At 29.7% G+C, this 27,431-nt stretch overlaps 1 protein-coding gene across 2 annotated transcripts in view; it reads right to left on the bottom strand.

Annotated features, from left to right (window-relative positions):
• Positions 1 to 5,887: 5,887 nt before the first annotated feature.
• Coq2 (ubiquinone biosynthesis protein COQ2, mitochondrial) overlaps positions 5,888 to 27,431 on the bottom strand; it is a 32,423-nt gene continuing 10,879 nt past the window's right edge. For both annotated transcript variants that reach the window (XM_075378305.1, XM_075378306.1), the window contains exons 3-6: positions 21,381 to 21,528; positions 16,957 to 17,150; positions 14,058 to 14,246; positions 5,888 to 6,411 (exon numbers count right to left, since the gene is read on the bottom strand). In XM_075378305.1, coding sequence (XP_075234420.1) covers positions 6,217 to 6,411; positions 14,058 to 14,246; positions 16,957 to 17,150; positions 21,381 to 21,528 — 726 coding nt within the window. In that variant the 3' untranslated portion in view covers positions 5,888 to 6,216. The remainder of the gene's footprint in view (positions 6,412 to 14,057; positions 14,247 to 16,956; positions 17,151 to 21,380; positions 21,529 to 27,431) is intronic.

The raw sequence follows: 27,431 nt of genomic DNA, 5'->3' as shown, positions 1-27,431 counted from the left end.
TGTCATTACAGTATAAAAGTGTTTTACTTAAACGCTTTACTTAAATACTTTAAAAGTGGTTTAAAGTATTAAAGGTGTTTTAAATATCTTTATTCTCTTAACAATAACTAAAATTAGAAATTTACTTAAAAATAAGGTACAAAAAGTTACGGGGTATCAAATTGACATCGCCTCACTGTTTGTGTCGGTGAAATGTCACCTCACCAACTGAAGATTAGAAATAATGAATGGGCTGACTTTATTGGTCATCTATTATGCTTTACTCCATAGTATTGTTAATTATGGCATTGTTGATTGGGCCAGAGCGTACAACAATGTAATAGAAATATTACAAAATAAGCTAAATAAAAGAATTTAAAAAAATATAACAAAGAAACAAGAAGATTTAACCTTTAAATTTAATTAATCTTTTATAAATGAAGTTTTAATTTTCCATTATAAAAAACTAGCTTCCCCCTTGCGGCTTTACAAGTATTGGCAAATTTTGCCAAAACTCTCCAGCAAAGACAAAAGTTATTCCCCCACTAACATCAAGTGACGTAAGATCTCTAAGAGTACGGTCAATCGCATCAATATGAGCTTGATGAATCATTGAGCATTCATCTCTTGCAATAAGTCTTTCATCTCAGAAAATTTTACCAAGAGAACCATTTTTACGCATAGAGGAAACACTCTTGTCTATGGAAATTTAAAAATTGAATAAGCAGTTCGATCACCAGCGAGGAGCGTCGCCTAACAATTCTATACTGAGACCCAATTCAATTCTATACTGATACATTGAATATATGCGAGAAGTAGATTAATCAAAAAGATTTTCCTAGTGCCTTCAAGGGCATCTAAAAAAAAATATTTTTTCTCTGTATGGATATCCCAAGTGTGGAATCATATGGTAGGTGCTGATCTGGTTTTAATTTAGAAAGGTGTAATATTGTATATTCTCCTGAAATTCATTGATATTAAAAACCTTTCGGAACATTGTGTCATAGGGGTTTAATTATTAAAAAAATTGAAATTTTATTTATAAACAGTACACTACACAAAAATGACTTATACATTTTTTTTTGTTTTTTTTTGTCTTCAGTCATTTGACTGGTTTGATGCAGCTCTCCAAGATTCCCTATCTAGTGCTAGTCGTTTCATTTCAGTATACCCTCTACATCCTACATCCCTAACAATTTGTTTTACATACCAGTTTATAATAAACTTATACGTGCCAGTTTATAATAAATGTTCAAAAATGAGCCCACCATTTTTAACACATTTCTTGGCACGCTTCTGAACTGCTTTTGTTACTGTTTTTAATTCTTCAAGGTTGTCCTTAAGTTACTCAGCCGCATCCATAATGCAGATAATTAATTCCTCACAAGTATATATTTTTGTTATGTATACAATATTTTTCATCCATCCCCAGAAGCAAAAATCTAAATGTGTTAGATCAGGCGATCTAGGTGAACAGAAATGTATTCCTCCACGTCCAACCCATTTCATAGGAGAATGATGATTTAAGTGAGTGGAAACTGTGCAAGAGAAGTGGGGGAGGCACTCCATCATGCTGGAAGTATACTTTGCGTCTCGGTGCTATTAAACTGAATGCTTTAACAGCATTTTAAAGATAGTTCAATCTTGAAAATTATAGTAAAAAGTACTCTAATTATACAGCAATAACAAACTTTTTCAAAGATTTAAAACTAAATTATTTTTCCTTTCTTTAATATTAAAAATGTAGTCATTTAAAATTCAGTGAATCATAAGCTATGCCTTATATACATGGTGATTCAGGGGGATAGGGCTAAACTTTGACAACTCATTCTAGAGGCTAAAAATAAGAAAAAAGTTCATATAAACATAGGTCCGTAAACGCTTCATTAGTGAGTTATACAGGTGAAAGATTTCGTCCCAATTTCAGTTCCTCCGGGTAAATTAAGGCTTTCTGAAATTCTGGGAAGGTCAATTAAGGGGAAAATTCAGATGTTTCTTATGGTTTTTGAGCTGAGAAATCGAAAAAAATAAGTCGCAGAACTGTATTGTCTCTTAGTTTCTAAGATATCCCATGTAAAACGCCAAAAATAGAGTAAAAAAACACTTTTTTTTAAGTTAGACGTACAATAATGTTATTAAATTGGCAATAAATCACTCTGTATAACTCGCTAACGAAGCGTTTTCGGACTTATGTTTATATGAACTTTTTTCTTATTTTTAGCCTCTAGAATGAGTTGTCAAAGTATTGCCCTATCTTCCTGAATCACCCTGTGTGTGTGTGTGTGTATATATATATATATATATATATATATGCCACTTAATATAAATTCACATTCCAGACAAAAATAGTTTACTTTAAATTCTCATAAACCTTTAAAAATTAAAAAACACAAAGTAAAAAATAATTGCTAGATATAATTGTTAATTGTCGGCTTAGAATAATAGTAAATATTTATTGAACATGACTGATACCAGTATCATCATCATCATCATCATCATCATCTAGTGTTGTGCCAAGTGGTAATTCCTTATGGCAACAATGACATTTCTGCTGACCCTTCTTATGCAGTTACTAAGATTTATAATCTGTGGATAAATAACTGGATGAATTAAATAAGGAAATGCCAAAAAGATTTAATTGCTTTATTTAAATAAAAATTTACATATAAATTTTCTCAATAAAATACATGAAACAACAGAGTTACTAGTCTAAATGCTACGTAACTTATATATATACTAAAAATGAATTTTTTTTTAAATTTTAATGTTAAATATTTATAAATTGTATTTAATACAATTATGATACTCAAATATTCTATTTGAACCAGGTAACTAAATAGAAATGGCAAGTTATAGTCATGCTTTAATTATATAACAAAGACTAGACATTACTATTTTAATTTTATTTTTAAAAAGGATTCAAAGTTGGGACTTTATTATCTAAATTATGTATTATGTAGTAAGTTTGAATACTAAACAAGCTCCATGGCTAGTCATATTTCATAATAGTCTCTAAATAAATTATAAAAACAGTTTTCCACGCCAATCTGTGTAAAATATACCACCAGTGGAATAATATAAAAAGTAATTTAATAAATTTATATAAATGAGTGATTCCCCTAAAATTTTTAATAAAAATAAAAAAAAGGCTATGGTTGATTTTACACAAAGATCTTTGAAAATTCAGAATGGTAAAATTCCAAAAGGAATTTAATTTTTTACTATTTTTGTTTGATTTGCTCTTTTTTGTTACCATAAAAAAATTTATATATGAATTCTAAAATGTGCTATGTCAAAAGTAGTATAACTATATTTTCCCTTAATTTTTTTTGATGCGTAATTTATTTAAAACTAAGGGTGATAGAAAAATTGTATTTACTGATCTGTAAGGTACGCAAAAAAAATTCAAGAAATGGAATATCACACTTGGAGAAACATTAAAAATATTTTTTTTATTTATCAATGTAATCCACTTGACAACATGTGTTGCATAAAGAAAGAATTTCCACTCTTTATAGTGCTATATGAAATATACTTCAAAAAAGTTTTATAACCTTCAAGAAAAGTGTTATAGTATATGTAATATCTGAAGGCGGGTCCATAGTACAGTACGCTATGGTATCCCCTCTACTGCACTTAACATCACTCAGTGACTTCTTCTCATACTAGTAGCCAAAGTCATAGCTATAAGAGAGTTGGCCAGACAGTGTAGAGCACTGTTAACAAAAATTCTCAAATGACATACTGAGTAGAAATTCCTGAAGCAGAGGACTTAGCTGGTTCATCAAATTCGCCCATTCACCTAAGCTGCTGCTGTGTATGAAAACAGTTCTTTTTAAGAACTACTCTAAAGTTTAGACTCTTGGACCGGTCCAGCCACTGCCACTGTCACTTCTAGAAGTTTGTAGACCAAATTTCTCTTTGAAAATCACACTAGAATATTAAGGGGGATGAGTAAAGAACAATAACTGATTACATCTGTACCAGATATATTTTTAAATTCAAATCTACGTGTATAAAATATCATAACTCAACAGATGCAGGTGACTTGACAAACAGTCAAAATAATTTGTATAAATATTCTTAAAGACAAACAAGCTTCCCAATCCAGGCTTACTAGGGAATTTAAGGGGTGAAGTGATTTACTACTTATTATTTTCATTCAGCCATACATATTTCTTTCTGAATATCAACATACCAAGTCATCTACTAAAATGCAAGTAATATTCTGTTTTACAAACAACACTGTTACTGTTCATCTCAGAAATGGAATATGCAGTATAACCATATTCATTCAGAGCTTCAGATCATACAGACTAATTCAGTAACAGGATATTTTAAATAAATACACCGTTTAGTTTTTATGAAATTTCAGAACCCCATTTTATTTGTAATTATGATCTGATATTTTAAATTTTAAGTTGATACAGTATTATAAAACATGCATAGAATACATTTATTCATAAATTTCTCAAAATGTAAGTGAGAGTTTGTATGTTTTAATTTTTTTATTTCAATCTTTCCTAGTTTTCTTTTTATTTCATTAATTTATGTTTCGTGTCAAGTCAAGGGGATATTATTAGTCACGACTGTTCATGAATATTGTGCTGTAATAGTGACAATGGAAGGCTACATATTAAATACTACATTTAAAAGAATGCATTTATGTAAACAACTTTGGAAATCAATGAATCACCACTATGACTATATCAACTTTAATATTCATATAATCATTGAAATGAAAGTTTACAACTCTTCAGTTGCAGCTCTACAAGTGAACACATTAACTCCACTATTTCTTAACTTCTTAACGACAGGTAACAGCTGTGCTGTGAAAAGTCATTACTCTCAAAGAAGAAAACTCTGGTGAGGTCTTTTATACATTTCACCATCACAAGAAAGACAAGGACAAATAGCATAGAGCAGCAGTATCTTATTATCAATATTTATAATAATAGAATTTCTCTTTCATTCATATTAATTTTATAGTCTAAGTAAATCATTGAAATATTAAGCCTGGTAATAAAAAAAAAGAAATCCTAATATAAAACTTGATTTTTATTTTGTACAAGGATCTGTGTCAATAAACCACTGAAAATTTCTAATTAAATTTTGTAAAGACTAAAAACCGTTTTGAACAAATTTACAAATCATTTTTATATTTGATATCTGCGACTGCAGTTTATAATAAAACTTGTCTAATAAATTTTATTTTTTTACTAGGGGATAGTCAGAAATTAAGTTTTCTGATTACACCTGCTGCTGATGCACAACAGCAAGTCGGTTCTATGGTAATACTTAAACGGCATCTGTTTAATAAAGCGGCTGACTCCCATTGTGCCCTTCTAGTATTGATATTTCAACAATGTTCACCATGAATATACTCAAAAGATTGTAAATGAAATTTAATCACATAGAAGAAACAGAAGAAAGTGTTCAATAGAAAATGACTTGGATGTCAATGCATGACAATGGCCAACTACACACAGGTCACAAACTGAAAACGTTTTCAGCACCCAGCTAACATTCCTTATCTGATCCTTTTGGATTTTCATCTGTTTTGAGTAATGACAAATTGCCTTCATGGTGGAAAATTTGATTAAATTATGAGGTATGGAAAACAACAAGTCCCATCATCAATTAAGACAGTTCTGATTCAGATTTTACAAGTATTGACTAGTAGGTTACTATATTAAAAAAATTTAAAGTACTTTTTTTAAAATGTAGAAAATATTTCCATAAAAATAAATTCTTAAAAGAAAAATGACTGGAGTTGAAAACTTATTTTGTAACTTCCCCTCCTCTAGTTCTGAGGAACATTAAAATACCATCAAACAGTAAAACCACAACACCAAGTACGTAAAAAATAATATATCCAAATACAGTAAGCAAAAAATAAAATGGCACCTTTACTCATTATACCAGTATATTATAAATAATTTTTTTAATTCTTACACTGAGATATAAAGTATATTCTCGCTTTTGTTTAGTTAATATTAATATGTTATCACCACAGTATTACACAGCCTTGGAAAAATGTAGCTAAAAATCAAAAACTATAAATATTTTTTTTTTCGCGTACAAAAATATACACGATTAATGAAAATTAAATTTGTTTACATCATCTTGAACATTATTTTCTAAAAATAATTATTAAAATTATTGCTATTTTATAATCATATCATTTTATTTTAATGAACTATTTGGTAACTACTTTGGTAAAACAACGTAAAAACATTACTTTTTAATTTCTACAATTTTATTACTGTTCATTTCATTATCACCAATACTATGTGTACTTTTACTTTTGTCATCCTTTTCTTTTAATAGATTACTTATTACAATACCAATAAATAATAATAAACCTACATTATGATTCGATACAAACTTTCTTCCACAATCTGACGGATTATTAATATCCAGACTATACAACTGTAAACAAAAGAAATTATACAATATATTTAATAATATTTTTGCATATAAATATCACAGAAATATAATAATTATATATATCATCATATATGCAATACAAAAATTATTTTTTTTAAGATACATATTATTCCTCTGTGATGTTAAATTATTATCTTACCTTAATTTTTCAATAAAGTACTTTCACAGGATCCCACACCCTTAGCTTAGTCAATTCCATTACTGCATAATAGAAATACTAAAATAATAATTGTGTATTAATTTGCAAAAGTGCTGTTACCTGTTGCAGTTTGTATAAGAATGTCTTCCTCAAACACTGTTTGAAGGTTTATCAAATTGAAATTTTGTTGGTATTTATAGTGTCCCACAAAGAAACTTCCGGGACATGTTCTACTGGTAAAAATAATTAAAAAAAGTAAAAAAGAATGTTTATTAGGTACAGAAAGAACCATTCAATTTTCATCTGTTTTGCTACAATAAAAAATTGATTTTTTAATTTTTTTACTTTTTATTCACTGTATTTACATTAATTTTCTCAGAATTAAATTTTCATAAAGTTTTGCCACATTTATTAGTCATTTAAGTACAAAGTTATTGTATTACAAACCTAAACAAAACTTGTTTTTTGACACCAAATTTTGGGTTTTACATCAAATATCATAAAAACTACTGAAATTGCAGCTTTGGGACCTATTTTAAACTATTTCCCAGCTCAAATTACATAACCACCAACTTTACTCTTTAATTTGGGTCCCAAAAATTACAGTAGAGATTCCTTTTATTAGAAGAACTGAAATACAGGCAAAATCTTTCGCTAGCTATAACTTGAAAATAAAGCATTTTCAGACCTATGTTTATGTGAATGTTTTTCATTATTTTAACCAGTAAAATTTGTCTTCAAAGTTCTTCTGTTTCTTCATCGGACACCCGGTATACTATTACTTTTGTAATATATTTAATCTTTATTAATTTCTAATACTGCTAAATTTATATTAATATCAGAAATAGAATGTTTATTAAATGGTCTGTCATATTAGATAAACCTAATTTATTATTTTTTTAATTTCTATAATGTTCAAGAAATCTTGTTTTAAAGGATCTATTTGTTTTTCTATATAAACACCATCACAATCAATATATTTAATTTTTAAAATTCCACACAGATTATCTATTTTATTATATTTTTATTTTTTAAATGTTTTATTATGTGGTGTTAGGTTTCTTTCCTCCTCTATGAATCATGAGACCTTGCCGTTGGTGAGGGGGCTTGAGTGCTCAGGGATACAGAGTAGCTGGACCGAAGGTGCAACCATATCGGAGAGGTATCTGTTGAGAGCCAGACTAAGGAATGATTCCTGAAAGAGGGCAGCAGCTCTTTCAGTAGTTGTTAGGGACGTGAGTCACAATGACTTAAACGGCCGTATCAACATCACTCAGTCCTCTGAGTACTGCGCAGCTGAAAGCAATGGAAAACTACAGCTGCTTTTTTTCCAAGAAAATGTGGCTCTCTGCATTTTCACATAGCAACAATGGAGGCGCCTTCCTTGGTAAAATATTCCGGAGGTAAAATAGTCCCCCGTTCGGATCTCCGGGTGGGGACTACTAAGGAAGGGGTCACCAGAAAATTAAAAAATAACATTCTACGAGTCGGAGCGTGGAATGTTAGAAGCTTAAAAAAGGTTGGTAGGCTAGAAAATTTAAAAAGGGAAATGGATAGAGTGAATGTGGATATAGTAGGAATTAGTGAGGTTCGGTGGGAAGAGGAAGGCGACTTTTGGTCAGGTGATTTTAGAGTAATTAACTCAGCGTCAAATAATGGGCAGGCAGGAGTAGGTTTCGTGATGAACAAGAAGATAGGGAGGAGAGTGGAGTATTTCAAAACGCATAGCGATAGAATCATTGTAATAAGGATAAAATCAAAACCTAAACCGACAACGATTGTTAACGTTTATATGCCTACAAGCGCCCATGATGATTATGAGGTAGAGTGTGTATACGAAGAGATTGATGAAGCAATTAAACACGTAAAGGGAGATGAAAATTTAATAATAGTTGGAGATTGGAATGCAAGCATTGGAAAAGGCAAGGAAGGAAATATAGTGGGTGAATACGGGCTGGGCAAAAGGAATGAAAGAGGGGACCGACTTATAGAGTTTTGCACGAAGTATAATTTAGTAATTGCCAACACCCAATTTAAAAATCATAATAGAAGAATATACACTTGGAAAAAGCCAGGCGATACTGGAAGGTATCAGATAGATTATATCATGGTTAAGCAAAGATTTAGAAATCAACTCGTTGACTGCAAAACTTACCCTGGAGCAGACATTGATAGCGACCATAATTTGGTGATAATGAAATGTAGATTGGGGTTTAAAAACCTGAAGAAAAGTTGTCAGATGAATCGGTGGAATTTAGAGAAGCTTGAGGAAGAGGAGGTAAAGAAGATTTTTGAGGAGGACATCGCAAGAGGTCTGAGTAAAAAAGATATGGTAGAAAATGTAGAAGAAGAATGGGAGAATGTTAAAAAGGAAATTCTTAAATCAGCAGAAGCAAACTTAGGCGGAATAAAGAGAACTGGCAGAAAACCTTGGGTTTCAGACGATATATTGCAGCTGATGGATGAACGTAGAAAATATAAGAATGCTAATGATGAAGAAAGTAAAAGGAACTATCGGCAATTAAGAAATGCTATAAATAGGAAATGCAAACTGGCGAAAGAAGAGTGGATTAAAGAAAAGTGTTCAGAAGTGGAAAGAGAAATGAACATTGGTAAAATTGACGGAGCATACAGGAAAGTTAAGGAAAATTTTGGGGTACATAAATTAAAATCTAATAATGTGTTAAACAAAGATGGTACACCAATATATAATACGAAAGGTAAAGTCGATAGATGGGTGGAATATATTGAAGAGTTATACGGAGGAAATGAATTAGAAAATGGTGTTATAGAGGAAGAAGAGGAAGTTGAGGAGGATGAAATGGGAGAAACAATACTGAGATCTGAATTTAAGAGAGCATTAAAAGATTTAAATGGCAGAAAGGCTCCTGGAATAGACGGAATACCTGTAGAATTACTGCGCAGTGCAGGTGAGGAAGCGATTGATAGATTATACAAACTGGTGTGTAATATTTATGAAAAAGGGGAATTTCCGTCAGACTTCAAAAAAAGTGTTATAGTTATGATACCAAAGAAAGCAGGGGCAGATAAATGTGAAGAATACAGAACAATTAGTTTAACTAGTCATGCATCAAAAATCTTAACTAGAATTTTATACAGAAGAATTGAGAGGAGAGTGGAAGAAGTGTTAGGAGAAGACCAATTTGGTTTCAGGAAAAGTATAGGGACAAGGGAAGCAATTTTAGGCCTCAGATTAATAGTAGAAGGAAGATTAAAGAAAAACAAACCAACATACTTGGCGTTTATAGACCTAGAAAAGGCTTTCGATAACGTAGATTGGAATAAAATGTTCAGCATTTTAAAAAAATTAGGGTTCAAATACAGAGATAGAAGAACAATTGCTAACATGTACAGGAACCAAACAGCAACAATAACAATTGAAGAACATAAGAAAGAAGCCCTAATAAGAAAGGGAGTCCGACAAGGATGTTCCCTATCTCCGTTACTTTTTAATCTTTACATGGAACTAGCAGTTAATGATGTTAAAGAACAATTTAGATTCGGAGTAACAGTACAAGGTGAAAAGATAAAGATGCTACGATTTGCTGATGATATAGTAATTCTAGCCGAGAGTAAAAAGGATTTAGAAGAAACAATGAACGGCATAGATGAAGTCCTACGCAAGAACTATCGCATGAAAATAAACAAGAACAAAACAAAAGTAATGAAATGTAGTAGAAATAACAAAGATGGACCACTGAATGTGAAAATAGGAGGAGAAAAGATTATGGAGGTAGAAGAATTTTGTTATTTGGGAAGTAAAATTACTAAAGATGGACGAAGCAGGAGCGATATAAAATGCCGAATAGCACAAGCTAAACGAGCCTTCAGTAAGAAATATAATTTGTTTACATCAAAAATTAATTTAAATCTCAGGAAAAGATTTTTGAAAGTGTATGTTTGGAGTGTCGCTTTATATGGAAGTGAAACTTGGACAATCGGAGTATCTGAGAAGAAAAGATTAGAAGCTTTTGAAATGTGGTGCTATAGGAGAATGTTAAAAATCAGATGGGTGGATAAAGTGACAAATGAAGAGGTATTGCGGCAAATAGATGAAGAAAGAAGCATTTGGAAGAATATAGTTAAAAGAAGAGACAGACTTATAGGCCACATACTAAGGCATCCTGGAATAGTCGCTTTAATATTGGAAGGACAGGTAGAAGGGAAAAATTGTGTAGGCAGGCCACGTTTGGAGTATGTAAAACAAATTTTTGGGGATGTAGGATGTAGAGGGTATACTGAAATGAAACGACTAGCACTAGATAGGGAATCTTGGAGAGCTGCATCAAACCAGTCAAATGACTGAAGACAAAAAAAAACAGCCGTTTGTTTAATTTGTTGTTAATTATTATCAATATTTATAGAGCTATTTAAAGTTTGTTATTTTATGCATTATGAATGTAAAATGTAATAAAATTGTTAATGCACCTTGTTTTATTGTTACACGATTTTTTCGTCGTTACAACTTTGAATGGTTATAACTCGATAACGAAGGCGTTAACAGAAAAACGGGTTCCGCCATTGTTTTTCTTGTAAAATCTTTACAAGGGCAGGCCACGTTTGGAGTATGTAAAACAAATTGTTGGGGATGTAGGATGTAGAGGGTATACTGAAATGAAACGACTAGCACTAGATAGGGAATCTTGGAGAGCTGCATCAAACCAGTCAAATGACTGAAGACAAAAAAAAAAAAAAAAAAAGGTTTCTTTACTTCTTTTTACAAAGTAAAGGAAGTATTGTGATCATGAAAAATTTTGGTTTTCAGATTTCAATGGAAACATCCAGTTTGATCGTTTGGGCGTGACATCTATATGTATGTATCTCGCATAACTCAAAAATGATTAGTCGTAGGATGTTGAAATTTTGGATTTAGGATTGTTGTAACATCTAGTTGTGCACCTACCCTTTTGATTGCAATCAACTGAACCAAAAGTGTTCAGAAAAAGCCCAAAATCCAATGTTTTTGGATTTTTTACTTTTTCTTAACTGCAGTAATAAGCTCTCATTGAGAGCGTTTCAACAATATATTAGAAGTGGTACTTATTTTTATTGATTCAAGAGTTGTAGCTATATAAAATTTTAATTGATGAAATATTTGGATCTTACAAGGGTAAGACACATCGGTTCGAATCAGACTTCATCTTTTTTTTTTTAACTTTTTTTTTTAATTTAAATAAATTGAATTATTAATAATTATTAACCTCTATTGTAAAAAATTTAAAATAAATAATAATTCAATAATCACAATTAAAAAAAAAAAATAATGAAAAAATATCAGAAGTTATTAATGAAATAACATTTTATGAACTTTTCATTTTAAAAATATGTATATATGTAATTTAATAGATGTACAAGGAAGTCATCTGGTGTCCACATTTTTAATTAATATTTTTAATTTTTACAGTTTATTATTAATTTTTTTATAAATATTATTAAAGTAGTATCATATCTATTTAAACCACTATATGTTTTATGATGTTTATTTCATTATTTAATTTTTCTTTGTTATTATGTGTGCATTTGATTGCTCTATTAATCATATTTGTATAAGTGTTAATTTTATGAGACTAAAGGTAGGTAATATAATTTTTTGTGAACTGTTATATTATTAAATATAGGTTTTCTTTATACTGGTTTTTCAATTTGTTGCCTTTGTTTATTATTTCATTATTGACATCTAAATAGTTTAATATGCTATTATTATCTATTTCAAATGTGAATTTTAAATTTTGATTAAAAGAATTTATTTGTTTAAAATTATTACATGTTCATCGTTTATTACTGGGCTATATATAATAAAAATTTCATCAACCTACTGTGTCCATATTAAAAATATGGATCCGCAAAAGTACTTTCATGAAAAATTAAGGTAAGATACGTCTTATCTCAATATTTTGTACAAAGTGGTTTATTTAATAGAATTTTAATATTTATTGACATAAAAGTCAAACAATATAACTTAATTAACCTCATTCACTACCATGAGCAAGTTAATAGAGGAACAAACATTATTCCAGACTATGTCACATCATAGGACAGTGACACAGTTACATTCCACAGAGGTAAACCTTTTACATCAGGTACTTTACATCAGCTCACACTTAATTTTATCAACTTTCAGAAAATGTCAAAACTAGTTTATTTGACACCACAAAGAAGCAACTGAATGCATGTATCTGAAACTTCATGTAACCATCTAAAGGGTCATATTTATCATGTCCGTGTCAGGCCAGACCTTTCCAAATAACTTGGAAAATTTTATTAGAAGCATCACTGAAAAAAATGAATCTTCAAAATGTGGGTCTATCCACAATTTCTAAAGGTTAGTTGGTGAGATAACATTTGCGATGAGGATGTATTATAAAAAGGATGAAGAAAATTATTAAAAGAAAAAAACACTTAAGTACGTTGAGAAATCCAGACAAGTATGCTTCCATAATTCACGAACTTAAAAGGGAAATTCATGAGAAACCAATATCCAGATTGACAAACATTTTACATGAATTTACAGCAGGTAGTAATTTCATACCTTGTATGTTTCTCTACTTGTCATTTTTCATAAGTCAAATCTTTTCTTTATTCTATTGAACATTCAAGTTATAGGAATACCACTGTACTTCTGATAAGAAGTAGTTCAGGAATTGAAAAACCAATTTGAATAAATTGAAATTAAAATGTATTTTATGTTTTTAATAATGCTTCACCACTTGATGCTCTCAATTAAACTGCTCAATTGCAAAGAGTGCTGTTAATAAGTGTACTTGATACATCAAATTTTAAATTCAAGTAAAAGATCCTCTGAATTTTAACTTAGTCTGAGAGTTGTTTTTGTTTTTTTGTACGTGTAAGAGTAGAATTACAAAGTACTGTGAAGTAAAATATTTTTGTTTCAAATGTGGATTACATTATTGAAAACTACTTGTACTCTATTGCTTTGGCTAGATAATAAATTCTTATTTATTAATAAATCAATCTTATTCAAATAAGATGATTTATTATCAAATAAAATTACATAGTATAAAATTTTATCAAAATTCTCATTTAAACTTCAATTAATATTTAAAATTGCTAAGTTATTTACGTTAGATAAGCCAATTAATTATATTATTACTTATCAGCATGCTACAACTCTATTTTTTCTTAATATGGTTACTTGGATTGAATAGTTGTTAACAAAACATTCAAAATTCGGAATAGAACAATAAAATCATTTGGAAATTTTGCTTTGATACTTTTTATTAAATATTTACATTCATATAGCAGTTAATATTTATGTTGAGTGCATGTGAGAAAGTTTTATTCCTTAGCACCATGTTTTTTCAAGATATTAAAGTTGCAAAGTTAAGCTGATAACTAGGTTAATTATAAAAAGATATCTCATAGTTTGACTTTCTCAGAAGTAAATGCATGTGTTATTACAATTGTTTATTTTTAAAAATGTAGTTTATTCATATAATTATTTACTAACCTGATTAACAAGATGGGCTGTAACAATACTGAGTGCAGTATAATACGGCCATGTTTGGGAACACTGTATGCCACTTACTGTAAGGCCACCTATCATACCAGTACCAAATAAAGATAAATAAAACTTTGTATTATCACCAAATTTCAATGCTGTTGATTTAATACCTAGTAATAAGTCATCACTTTTATCCTGTAAACAACAACATTTATAAATAGATAATAATAAAAATAAGAAATATAAATAAGAAAAAAACACCATAAATTAACATGTAATAAATAAAAGCTACCTAAAAAAAAATGCATTGTAAGTGAACACGCAATAGCAACGAAGGTTTCATTTGTAACTGGTGTAAAGTGAAATCTTTACTTCTGGATTTTCATACTGTGCCACGTAAGAGTTTCCTTAAAAATACTGACTATTCAGCAAATATCTCTGATGAAAGCACACAAACAGAACCAAGGTTAACAGAATTGTTTGTTGTAGTACATCACTTCTAATGCTACCATTCTACGGTTACTTACATAAGATTTTTAAAACCTTAAAACAAATAATACAAACAACAGTGATGTTGCAGTTTATGAAATAAGGGCAATTGTACTTTTGGACTTTCAAAACATGATATCGGCTGAAATTTATCAACAACTAATAGAAGAATGAAGATGGAAAAAAAATATTTCCATTTTAGTACTGATTTTACAAAATATTTCAAAAGCACTTCTCCAAAATCAACAGTACGGATTGCTGATGACAACAAATTTTAGGCTACTGCATGATTTATCAGCTTCAGCATGACTACATTAAGCAGATATGATATCAGATGAACTGCTTTCGGTCACCTCTCTACCCACTCAGTTCAGTTTAGCTCCAAACAACTACCAGTTAAAGTCAAAGGAATTTGTTGGTGGCAAACCATCCATGAGTGATAACAAATCAACATATATCAAATGGCAATTACAATGAATATATTCAAAAAATCATATTTTGTTGCTACAAATATCAAAAATGTTGGCAACAATTATGTACAGGATGAGCAACTTAACACTGAATTGATGCAGAGTAAACATAGTTGTAACGTGTAACATTTTATGAAATAGAGAGATGTTTCAGCAATAACTTCACAAGCACTAAAAAGGCCCTTAAGCATGGCTTTTTAAATGCTTACATAAATCCTCACATCTCTTTTCAGTAAGCTACTTCTCCATGTTTGGAAAAAGATAATAATTCAAGGATGTTAAGCATGGCAAATAGGCAGAATGCAGAAGAACTTTATGATGTAATTCAAACAATTTTACTATCTAAATTCTAGAAAGTGAACCAGTCTTGATGAAAAAGAATTTCTTATTCTTTATAGAATTTTTTTATTTAGACGATACATAATATTGCCCAGTTATTATTTTACGTTCTCCAGAAAATCAATAAAGATTATGCCATGAGCTTCCCAAAAAAGATAAGTGGCCATCACCTTGCTTCTTTGAAGCAAGTTCACTGCAACCCACTGTTCTAATTATTCCTTAGTTTTAGTTCGGTTGTATGAACCAGGGTCATTCAAATGCACACCGGAATTTTGCCATGCAAACTGAGGAAGGAAGTGAATATGGTGGAGTACTGCAGGTAGTTAGTTGGATATGTGTGGAGGGGAGCAACTGACCACCCAAGCCTGTAGGACACCTTCCCATGTCAGTAGCAGAATGTCTGAGTAGGAGGTACCATCTTCCTATGCGAAACGAATTGTCTGATTTCTCACCAACAAAGGTGTCAAATCCTCTAAAATGCTTGTAAACTGTTTAAATGATGGAATTGACTCACCATAATATTCACCCAGCTTAGCTTTAGCTTCCTGTGCTGTTTTCAAAAAGCAATGTTTGATCAACATATAAAATTCTGTTTGCCCATTTTTTTTTTTACATATCGCAATACTTGATTGACTCAATTGACTGTTAACAACAAATCAGAGTATGCTCCTAGCAGAAATGTATGATACTATGATCTCAATAATATAGTATGAGTACAATCTCTCACCTACCAAACACTCCTAATAAGAGAATGGATTTTTAAAAAAAAGAAAAGCAAGAAGTTAGCGAATCAAATGGATAATTTTGTAACAGATAATTAAAAAAGTAGAAAGTAATTTATAAAAGTGTGACTGTTAATTAAAATGTATGAAGGAAGATAAGATTATAGATGATAATTAAATAATTAGAAATAAATTATGACTAATTATTTTAAAAAATTAAAATATTTTATATTAAAATAAAACATATTAACTGCAAGTTCATTACAAAAAGTTTTTTTAATTTATACTAAGAAATATCAATTAACAAAAAAAAAAAAAACATTAAATTAATATTATTTTATATGATGTTTTGAGATTTATAAATTTGTTTTGATACAAAACTTTAGTTTTTTTAAAATTCAGTATATGTATTTATTTTTAAAAAATCATATATCACAGAAACATGAACTACAAAACCAATCTGTTTGATGAAACACATGAAAACATTAAAAGAAATTACCCTGAATTTTGCACACATTTTTTCTTAAAACCAACATTTAATAAATAATACAACAAATTACTAGAAAAAACTTATCAACATTTTCAGCATTTACAAAAACCAGTCCAAACAATTGTTTTTCTCTTTCAGAATTGTTCAAAAACTTAATTCTTTTCTTTTTTGACAAAAGGTCCTTATTCAGTTTTTGGATCACATATGTTAAACTATACATAATAAACCTATTAATTTAACTAAAAATTCATAGATTTTATTAAAAATGTTAAATTAGTAAGTTCTTTTGTATATTCCATTCACTGTGAAAAACAATTAACACCATAAAAAATGAAACTATTATGTATTAAACAAAACATTTTTTTTTAAATAAATAAAAAAAGAAACGTTTTTACCTGATGAGCGTAAATTGTATCGTATATAATAGTCCAACAAATACCAGAGACATAAAGCGGTAGGCATATTGACCAATCACAAGAACCATGAACTGCACTCCAGCCAAGTAATGCACCCCAATTAAATGTCATACCCAAAACAAACTGTGGATAATATGTAATACGTTTCATAAGTGGATATATTACAACTAGAACTAAAAAAACAAAAAAAAAAAACAAAAATTATCACTTTTATAACAATCTATAACCAATTAATTAATTTTATAAAAAAATAAAATCAATAAACACCAAATCAACAACCCTATTATTAAACAAGCCATAGTTTTACTTTTATCGCTTATATCATCAAAATCAAGTATGAAGTCTGTTCAAAAAATAACCAAACTTTTAATTATGCGCCAACGGAGATATTTAGTGACGTGCGGTTGTCAGCATTGTGTTTCGCATAAACTCCACCATAATCTGTTCTGGGATTATTGATAGCTATGTCATTTAATTTTAATGTTATTGTTATTTGAATGCAACTTGTTTAAGTGTTAGTAGTGATTTTTGGAATGTGCAATTTTCAAGAGCAAGAATACAATGTAAACTTTGGCATGAAACTGAAGAAAACCTTCACAGAAACATTTCAACTTTTGAGACAAGCTTATGGAGATGATTCTCCAGTTCATATGCAATGTTACGAATGGTTTTCACATTTTAAAAGTGATTGTGAGTCAATCGAAGATGACCTTTGACTAGGAAGGCTTTAGACTTCAACTGATGACACCAGTGTTCAAAAAAATCAATCAGGTCCATGCAAATCGTCGATTGACTGTCAGAGAACTTACACAGGAGGTTATCACCTCAATTGGATCATCCTCTGACATTTTGACTGAAAAATTAAATGTGCATAGAGTTGCAGCAAAGTTTGTTCCTTGTTTGATGACAAAACAACAGAAAGAACATCAAGTGGATGTTCGTTGGCAACTTCTTGAACAAGCCTATGACATTCATGCAAAGGATCATAATGGGAGACAGAGGCTGGGTTTATGGCTACGACATCAAGACAAAAGTTCAATCATCACCACAGTGGATCAGCAAAGGATCTCCATATCCAAGAAAGCACGTGTCTCAATCTATGTCAAAGTGATGCTTTCAGTTTTTTTTTGATTTTAATGGAAATTTGAATTCTTGTCTTACGGTGAAGTAGTGAATCGTGCATACTATCAACGTGTTTTACAATGGTTGTAAAAAAATCCACAAAAAGAGACCAGAGTTGTGGTGACACAACTCATGGTTCCTTTATTACAATAATGTGCTTACACACTCAGCTTTGTCAATTTATCAGTTTTGTGCTAAAAATCAGAAGGTTGTCCTCCCTTCGCCTCCCTCCTCACCGACCTGGCTCCTTGCAATTTTTTCTTATTTCCAAAATTAAAATCAGTGAAAGGATGCTGTTTTGAGACTATTGATGACATTAAAGCAAATTCATCACAAATCTGAAAGGCCATTTCAAATGAAGCTATCTAGGACTGCTTCATGAAGTGCAAACACTGCTGGGAAAAGTGTGTGAATAGGGGATGGGAGTACTTTGAAAGGACAAAGACCAATAATCTGTAAAATTAATAATAAAGATTAAAAAATATAAATTCAGTTATTCTCTGAACAGACAGATCTAGATCATAAAGATAATAATATGATCAAACATCATAAATATATTAAAATGTTAATGCTTCATATTCATACACAAATACTAATAAATTACTTCTTTGAGATAAGAAGTAATTTATTACTTCTTATCTCAAAAGATAAGATACTTCTTATCTCAAATTCTCATTGAATTTATTAAAATATTTAATAAATTCAATGAAATTTGAACAATATTAACATCAATGGAATACAAAATGGCAAACTGTTACATAAAAAATAGCCCATCTCCTGCTTATTTATACAAGTGTAATAATAAAATACACCTGGTCATTCACTTTCAGATTCTACACAAGAAAATCAACAAAAAATTGTTCTATGAAAAATTTCCCCTCCAGTTTTTTTATTCAATTTATGAATCATTACAATATTTAATATGGATTGTATAATTATTCAAACTTACTCTAATAAATAAAAAATTATGGTGAAAAAATTTTAAAATCTCAAAATGATGGATCTCGGTAAATGCCAGTTTTTTAAAAATATATTTTATCTGCTATAGTATTTAAGCCTTTCATTATAAACAAAAGTCACCTTACTTTTAAAAATCAGTCTACCAACAGCAAGCAGAGTTATAAATTGATGGCATAATTTTCAGCCAGATTTCATCTTCATTATTAATAAAATATTACTAAACTGAAGTAATCAAAATAACTTAGATTAATAACTACTAATTATTTAATAAATTAAATTAAATTTAGCAACAACACTAATATGTACAGCTGTACAGTTGAACTAAGTTGTATTGCTGTACTACAACTGTATTGAGTGCGGTACTATAATATTACTAGCAACAGTGCTGTTATTTGTATTCTACTAATTTGTTTTTATTTTTATTTTTTATTTTTGAAAATGAATTATCAGTAAAATTATTTTGATACCACTATTTCTTTACTTTTTGAATAAAGAACTTTTTAAATACTTTTTGAACATTGAGGTTTATTCTCACATTAAAATGGGAGACATACGTTAATGTATGAACTGGTGGACTACAATTGAGCTGAAGCACAATGCATGTATGCAGAATGTTTTCCTAATTGTCATTTACCAAGTGAAGATTATTTTATAATTCTGCTCAAAAGATTAAGAAAAATTAAAAACATTTCTCCTACAGCTCATTACTAACGAAGACCCAAAGCACAAGGACACTGGAGTCGGAAGAGTGTGTATAGTAACCACCATCAAGAAAAATCCAAAGGACAGTACAAAAAGAACTGCGTTACATGAACAAGTTGATCGCATGAATGTTTGGAGAAGTCTGCCAAGTCAACAGACGTACATCAAGTTCAAAGAGTGCAGGAAATTAATAAAATGACAGTTTGCCAAGACAAGCATTTTGCGAGGTAATTTTATGAAAACTGACAACTAATTCTAAATTTCTCACTGCAAACATATGTTAATGAAGCTGGATTCAATAGAAATCATGATTTTCCCGACAACCATTGTTGAGCACAAGAAAATCCCCTTTCTGTTACCCGATCAAGGTTTTACAGATTGTTTTCAATACATATTATGGCTCATCACTGATTGCATCATACTTTCAGACATGTTAAACGGACAGAATTATTTTTTCCCAGAAATCTTCCTCTCAAATTATTTGGATGAAATTTGTCTAGGTATAATGTGCATAACATAGCCCACTCACGCTTCACTATAATGTCCACCATTCCTTGGATCATTACTTCCCTGAAACGTGGATTGTTCAAACAAGCAGAACCATTAGCTTCGCCCCCAAAATCGTCTGATCTAAACTCAACAGATTTCTACCTTCAGAGGCAGCTAAAGCATGGTTTTCTAAATATGATTATGGTTCTAGGAAGACTAGTGCTTAATGCTAAAGCTCTTCAGCAGAGAATTGATCAGTGCTAAACCAGTTTTTTTGAAAGAAAGAGCTAATCATTCAATTTTTGGCTAGTACAGTGTATTATCATAATGGAATCCACTTTAAATGTTTGCTCTAAGGAAAGTAAAATGATATATAAATATTTATGCACATTTAGTGTTCAGTTATTAAATTCTGTTCAAATTTAAATTTAAAAAATCTGCTGTTTATTCTAACTGTGAAGAATTTATTAAAATTCAACTGTTTTCTTATGAAGATAAATAGTCTTCACTTGGTCATTGTTAAATGCATATCATTGAAAATAGTGGAAAACTGTGAATTACTAATGATTAATATTTTTGTTTATTTACTTACTTTTTAACAAGTAGATAAGCCACCGTATTGTAATGTTAATATTTTACAAGTCAGTTTATTTACAGTAAAAGGTTAATTACCCACTGCTTATGTCAAAATTGCATTGTTTATATATAATAACTCAGCCATTTGTATTCTGATAAATCTAACGATTACATCTCTATATTTTAAATTTGTTAAACCTTACTTGTAAAGAAACCTTATCATATGTATCCATGAAATATCTCTATAATCATTAATCTTTTATATCTCTATAAAAGATTAAAAAATTGATATGGCCACCATTTTGAAATATATCAACATGTTTACACCGTAATATTTTATTCATTAGAAAAAGTCAGTGTAAACATGTGTGGTAGAATATACAGTCATCAGTGTGATAGGGAATCTACTTTCAATCCTTTCTCTGATGGTAACATAATTTTTTCTTTATTATTCCGTTTTCACATTATAAGTTAGTCTTTTATGCAACAATCTATATAACTCGACTTAAAAATAAATTACTTAAAATAATAACTTTTTACAAGAATATACATACCTAATGAACTAGCACCTAAAAATACACTATACCAATTGAGCTGAAGTAATACAATTAAACCTAAACTGAGTTGACCAGCTAAAAATACTAAAGCATCCCACTGTGTTAATTCACCACTTGCCAGTGGTCGCATCTTAGTCCTTTCTACCTGCAGAATAAAACAAAAAATAGAAAATATTTGAAAATCAGTTAAAAATTTTAATGTAATGAGTAATTAAGGAAAAAATACCAGTTGGACCACGTCTGTATGGATAAATTTGTACATAAAGAGATTCAAAACATTAAAGTATTAAAAGGAACAGATTCTGGATCTGATCATTATTTAATTAAAATCAAAATAAAATTTACGCCTACAAAACGGAAATTAAATAAAAAGAATAAACCAAAAAGAGAATACTATTCTAGCGGATTAATTGGAAATTCTAATTATAAAAATTTAACTAAAATTCTTGTAGAATCTGATTTGGATAAAATTATTCCAAAATTAAAAAATATCGCAAAAAAGTTTTTACCTATAAATCCTAAGAAAAAACACCAGTGGTGGAATGAAAATTGCGATAAAGCCGGAACAGATAGGCATAATGCTTGGTTGAAATTTCAAAGCAATAAATCTGAAGAATCTTATTGTAATCTTATTAATCAACAAAGAATCGCATACAAAATTATTCGTAATGTAAAGAGAGAAAATCAAAATAATTTAATTAATCAAATTGAACAGGACTTGAATAAAAATAATTCTAAAAGTTACTATAAACTATTTTATAATCGGTTACGAAAATACAATGCTCCAACATTAATGCTTAAGAATAAATCTGGTAAAATTGCACATAATAATAAAGAAAATGCGGAAATCTTTGCAGAAGCTTTTAATAAGCTTTTGAATTGCGAAGAACTGAAATATTTACTAGAAATAAGTGTTATTACAGAAATTAAAATGCCAGAATCAAACAGAAACCTGCCGACTTATAAAGAAGTAGAAAATGCACTTAAAGAACTTAAAAATAATAAAGCAAGCGGAAAAGAGTAAACAGTTGCAGAAATTTGGAAAAATGCAGGAGAATCAGTTAAGAAATCTTTGCATAATTCTCTGGTTAAAATTTGGGAATCTGAAAAACTTCCAGAACATTGGACGACAGCTATTATAAATCTTTTACACAAAAAAGGCGACAACACAAATCCGGACAATTATCATGGAATTTCGTTATTGGATTGTACGTAAAAATTTTTATCTAGAATTATTTACAATAGAATTAAGGAACAACTAGAAAGCTAGCTATTACCAAGGTGGTTTTCAGCCTTGGCGCAGTTGTCCAGATCAAATTATTACTTTGAAATTACTTATAGATATTTATAATAGAAAGCAAAAACAGATGATTATTTCTTTTATTGATTTCAAAAAAGCGTACGATTGCATACATGGCCTTCGATGTTGAAAATTCTGAGAAATCTCGGATTGGATCCTAAATTGGTAAATATGATCGGTTTAACATTGACAAATACAAAATCTAAAGTGAAGTTTCGTGGTGAATTTTCCGAATCTTTTTACATAAAATCCGGACTGAGACAAGGCAACGGACTTTCACCTTTATTATTTAATTGTGCAGTAGAACTTCTGATGCGCGAATGGTTTAAAATTAATCCAAAAAATATTTACATAGGATACAAAAGAGATAACTTAAATTTAAATTGCCTAGGATTTGCTGACAACTTAGCTTTATTAGCTAATAGTATCGCAGAAGCCAGAATACAAATAACAAGTATAGAAGAACTTGTGAAGAAAATTGGACTTAAAATTTCTTACGAAAAGACTAAAATGATGGCTATAGATCCTTTAGTTCTGTGAATATTAATGGAAACAAAGTAAAACTTGTAGAAAAATTTAAATATCTTGGAGAGATCATTACTTGTATTTTTTTTTTTTTTTTTGTCTTCATTCATTTGACTGGTTTGATGCAGCTCTCCAAGATTCCCATCTAGTGCTAGTCGTTTCATTTCAGTATACCCTCTACATCCTACATCCCCAACAATTTGTTTTACATACTCCAAACGTGGCCTGCCTACACAATTTTTCCCTTCTACCTGTCCTTCCAATATTAAAGCGACTATTCCAGGATGCCTTAGTATGTGGCCTATAAGTCTGTCTCTTCTTTTAACTATATTTTTCCAAATGCTTCTTTCTTCATCTATTTGCCGCAATACCTCTTCATTTGTCACTTTATCCACCCATCTAATTTTTAACATTCTCCTATAGCACCACATTTCAAAAGCTTCTAATCTTTTCTTCTCAGATACTCCGATTGTCCAAGTTTCACTTCCATATAAAGCGACACTCCAAACATACACTTTCAAAAATCTTTTCCTGACATTTAAATTAATTTTTGATGTAAACAAAATATATTTCTTACTGAAGGCTCGTTTAGCTTGTGCTATTCGGCATTTTATATCGCTCCTGCTTCGTCCATCTTTAGTAATTTTACTTCCCAAATAACAAAATTCTTCTACCTCCATAATCTTTTCTCCTCCTATTTTCACATTCAGCAGTCCATCTTTGTTATTTCTACTACATTTCATTACTTTTGTTTTGTTCTTGTTTATTTTCATGCGATAGTTCTTGCGTAGGACTTCATCTATGCCGTTCATTGTTTCTTCTAAATCCTTTTTACTCTCGGCTAGAATTACTATATCATCAGCAAATCGTAGCATCTTTATCTTTTCACCTTGTACTGTTACTCCGAATCTAAATTGTTCTTTAACATCATTAACTGCTAGTTCCATGTAAAGATTAAAAAGTAACGAAGATAGGGAACATCCTTGTCGGACTCCCTTTCTTATTAGGGCTTCTTTCTTATGTTCTTCAATTGTTATTGTTGCTGTTTGGTTCCTGTACATGTTAGCAATTGTTCTTCTATCTCTGTATTTGAACCCTAATTTTTTTAAAATGCTGAACATTTTATTCCAGTCTACGTTATCGAAAGCCTTTTCTAGGTATATAAACGCCAAGTATGTTGGTTTGTTTTTCTTTAATCTTCCTTCTACTATTAATCTGAGGCCTAAAATTGCTTCCCTTGTCCCTATACTTTTTCTGAAACCAAATTGGTCTTCTCCTAACACTTCTTCCACTCTCCTCTCAATTCTTCTGTACATTACTTGTAATTGTAATAAAAAAATTAAAAAAATTGAACCAAAAGACTTAATAAATTATTTAAAGTGCTACAAGTAACCAAAAATACTTACAACAAAAAATCGCTCTCGATTAACACTAAAATTAGATATTACAAAACTGTGGTAATTACTTACTAGTAATTACTATTTTTCTAATTTAATCTAAATAAAGTCTCGCTCGTGTAAGTAATTACACGAGTAATTACTACGCGAGTAATTACTAGTAAGTACTTACTCGTGTAATTACTTACACGAGCGAGACTTTATTTAGATTAAATCAGAAAAATAGGAATGAACCTTTGCTTAAAGTTGAACGCAGGATTCTTAGAACCTGCATAAACAAAAATATAAACACGAAAATCAGTACAGATTATTGCCTAATAAATTTCTGTACGAAAACTTGGAATCCTTAACTGATACTATGAAAAAGAAGTGAATTTCTTTCTGTGCACACTAGTTAAGATAAACTTACTAAGAGAATTATCGATCAATTTTGGTCTTTAAAAAATCGGCCATTATGGATCAAAGAAATTAAAGGAGACATGCAAGAATTAAATTTGACTTATGAAGATTTACTTAATAAATCTGAAAAACTAAAATATGTTATTAAAGATCCGAATACCAACTTTAAAGTAAGAACTTTTAATTATACAAAAAGGGTTTATTCAGAGCAAGATCGTAATGCAAGCAAGATCATTAAGAATGACTAAATATTGGGAGAAAGTAAAAAAGGCCAAAAGATCGGCAAAAAAGACTTGAATTATTCTGACTAAAGTGGTCCTCTGCGGCCTTAAAAGTAAAAAAAAAAAAATGTAATTAAAATAATGAAAATATACACGATGGGTTAAAAGTCAGCTTCCCAGGATAGAAATTTAAATCCAGTGAAAAATCTTGATTTTGCAAACTATATACAGAATGATTCTGAATTGCACAGCAATCTCTTGGGAGATGATTCTATTGCCAAAAATAAGAAAAAAAGTATATAAAATAAAGGTCAGAAAACAGCTCGTTAGTGAGTTTCAGAACGTGAAATATTTAACCCTGCTTTCTCCTCTCTCTGTGAAACTAAACCATACTAAAATTGTTGGAGTAAAATCAAAGGATAAATTTGTTTTTTCCGTATGGTTTTTGATGTAAGAAATTGAATAAAAGTGGTCCCATACCTCTATCTCACTTAGTATTTAAGAAAAACAGGATAAAAAACACAAATATGTTTTGTTGGAAAATAAAGTTTTTTAGGTTTGGAATAAAATAACTTTGTTTTAATTTATCAATAAACAAGTAAAAATTTCTAGTTAACTTTGTAGAAAATTTAATTCTGAAAAAATTGATGTAAATAATGTCTATTAAAATTAAATGCAAATTTGAAAACTTCAACTAATTGGAAACAAAACAAACAAACTGGATTGGGAAACTGATACGATTTTAAACAGAACAATTTTCTTTCATCAATTTTTAAACATAGTGTAAATGTAAACAAACAGAAACTTAACAATAACAGAAATTAATAAATAAAATCAATAACAGAAAAAAATTAATAAAAAATAATTTAAAAAAATAAAAATTACATTCTTTTTGGTTTTTTCTAAAAATTACTAAACATCAAAATGGTTACTTTATAAAGCTGCAAACATTTCTTCAAAGCAGTAGTTCAATGTAGCAGTCATTCTATCAATGCATAGTTCAACTTGGCAAATCTATGCTAGCCAGGCATGTATAATAGCATCATTAACGTGTTATATCATTAATTTATCCATTTAATTTTAATAGATGTTATTTACATCAAGTTTTTCAGAATTAAATTTTCTACAAAATTAACTAGAAATTCTTATTTGTTTATTGGTAAATTAACAATTAACAATTGGTAAATTGTTAAATGCTAAATGAGATAAGGGGTCTGGGACCAATTTTATTCAACTTATTAGATAAAAAAACAGTAAAGAAGCACCCTGCAGTCAGATAATATATGAAGTGTATTAAAAAAATACCAAGAATTTTAATTTTTATCAAAAACAATTTACTTATTCTTCTACACTGATAACATCCCAAAGTAGTCCCACTGTGTCTTTCAATACTCAAAATATTTGTGGAAAGAATTTTTTTGGTACAGCCAAAGGTCATTTAGAGATTTTTTCTTTATTTTATCTATTATCACAAGTTGTTATTCTTTTAACGTTCTCTTAATCAATGGGAACAAGAAAAATCACAGAATACCAGGTCTGTAGAATACATAGGTTTATGGCAAAGGGAAGATTTTATTTTTGGCTAAATAATCATAAATTAATAGTGAAGTGAGAGCTGGAATGTTATGGTGACACAAAAACCCAATAATTGTTTGCCCACATTTGTAATCATTTTTTATTGATTGCCTTACATAAATGACAAAAAACAAATAAATAATATTGACTGGAGAACTTTGTGGTTAAGAAGTCATAAAGAACGATGCCGTTATAATTGAAAAAAAACCAGTAAAGAGAATTTTAACATTAGATTAAACTTGGGGTGCTTTTTTCAGTCTTGGTTCTTCAGGAAACTTCCATTGGGGTGATCGAACCTTCATTTTAATATTCATAATCATAGACTCACATTTCATCACCTGTTCAGAATAATTCCAAATCACCAGCGAAAACAGCTAACAGTTGTTCTGCAATATTGCTTTTGTTAAAAATTTAAGTTTAGGAACAAATTTTGCAGCTACTCATTTCAAACCCAAAATGTCAGTCAAAATTTTTTCACACAAATCATTAGAGATTTCTTTCTCTTCAGTAACTTCTCTAATAGAAATTAAAAAATAATTGATCACAATGTTCTTTAATTTGTTAATATTTTCATTGTTTGTTGATGGTTTAGGTACAAGTTCAAACTTTTTTCAATCTTCAACATATTCAC

This window comes from Lycorma delicatula, chromosome 11, assembly GCF_047948215.1.
Source record: "Lycorma delicatula isolate Av1 chromosome 11, ASM4794821v1, whole genome shotgun sequence".
NCBI lineage: Eukaryota > Metazoa > Arthropoda > Insecta > Hemiptera > Fulgoridae > Lycorma > Lycorma delicatula.
This window is presented reverse-complemented; position numbering and strand designations above follow the sequence as displayed.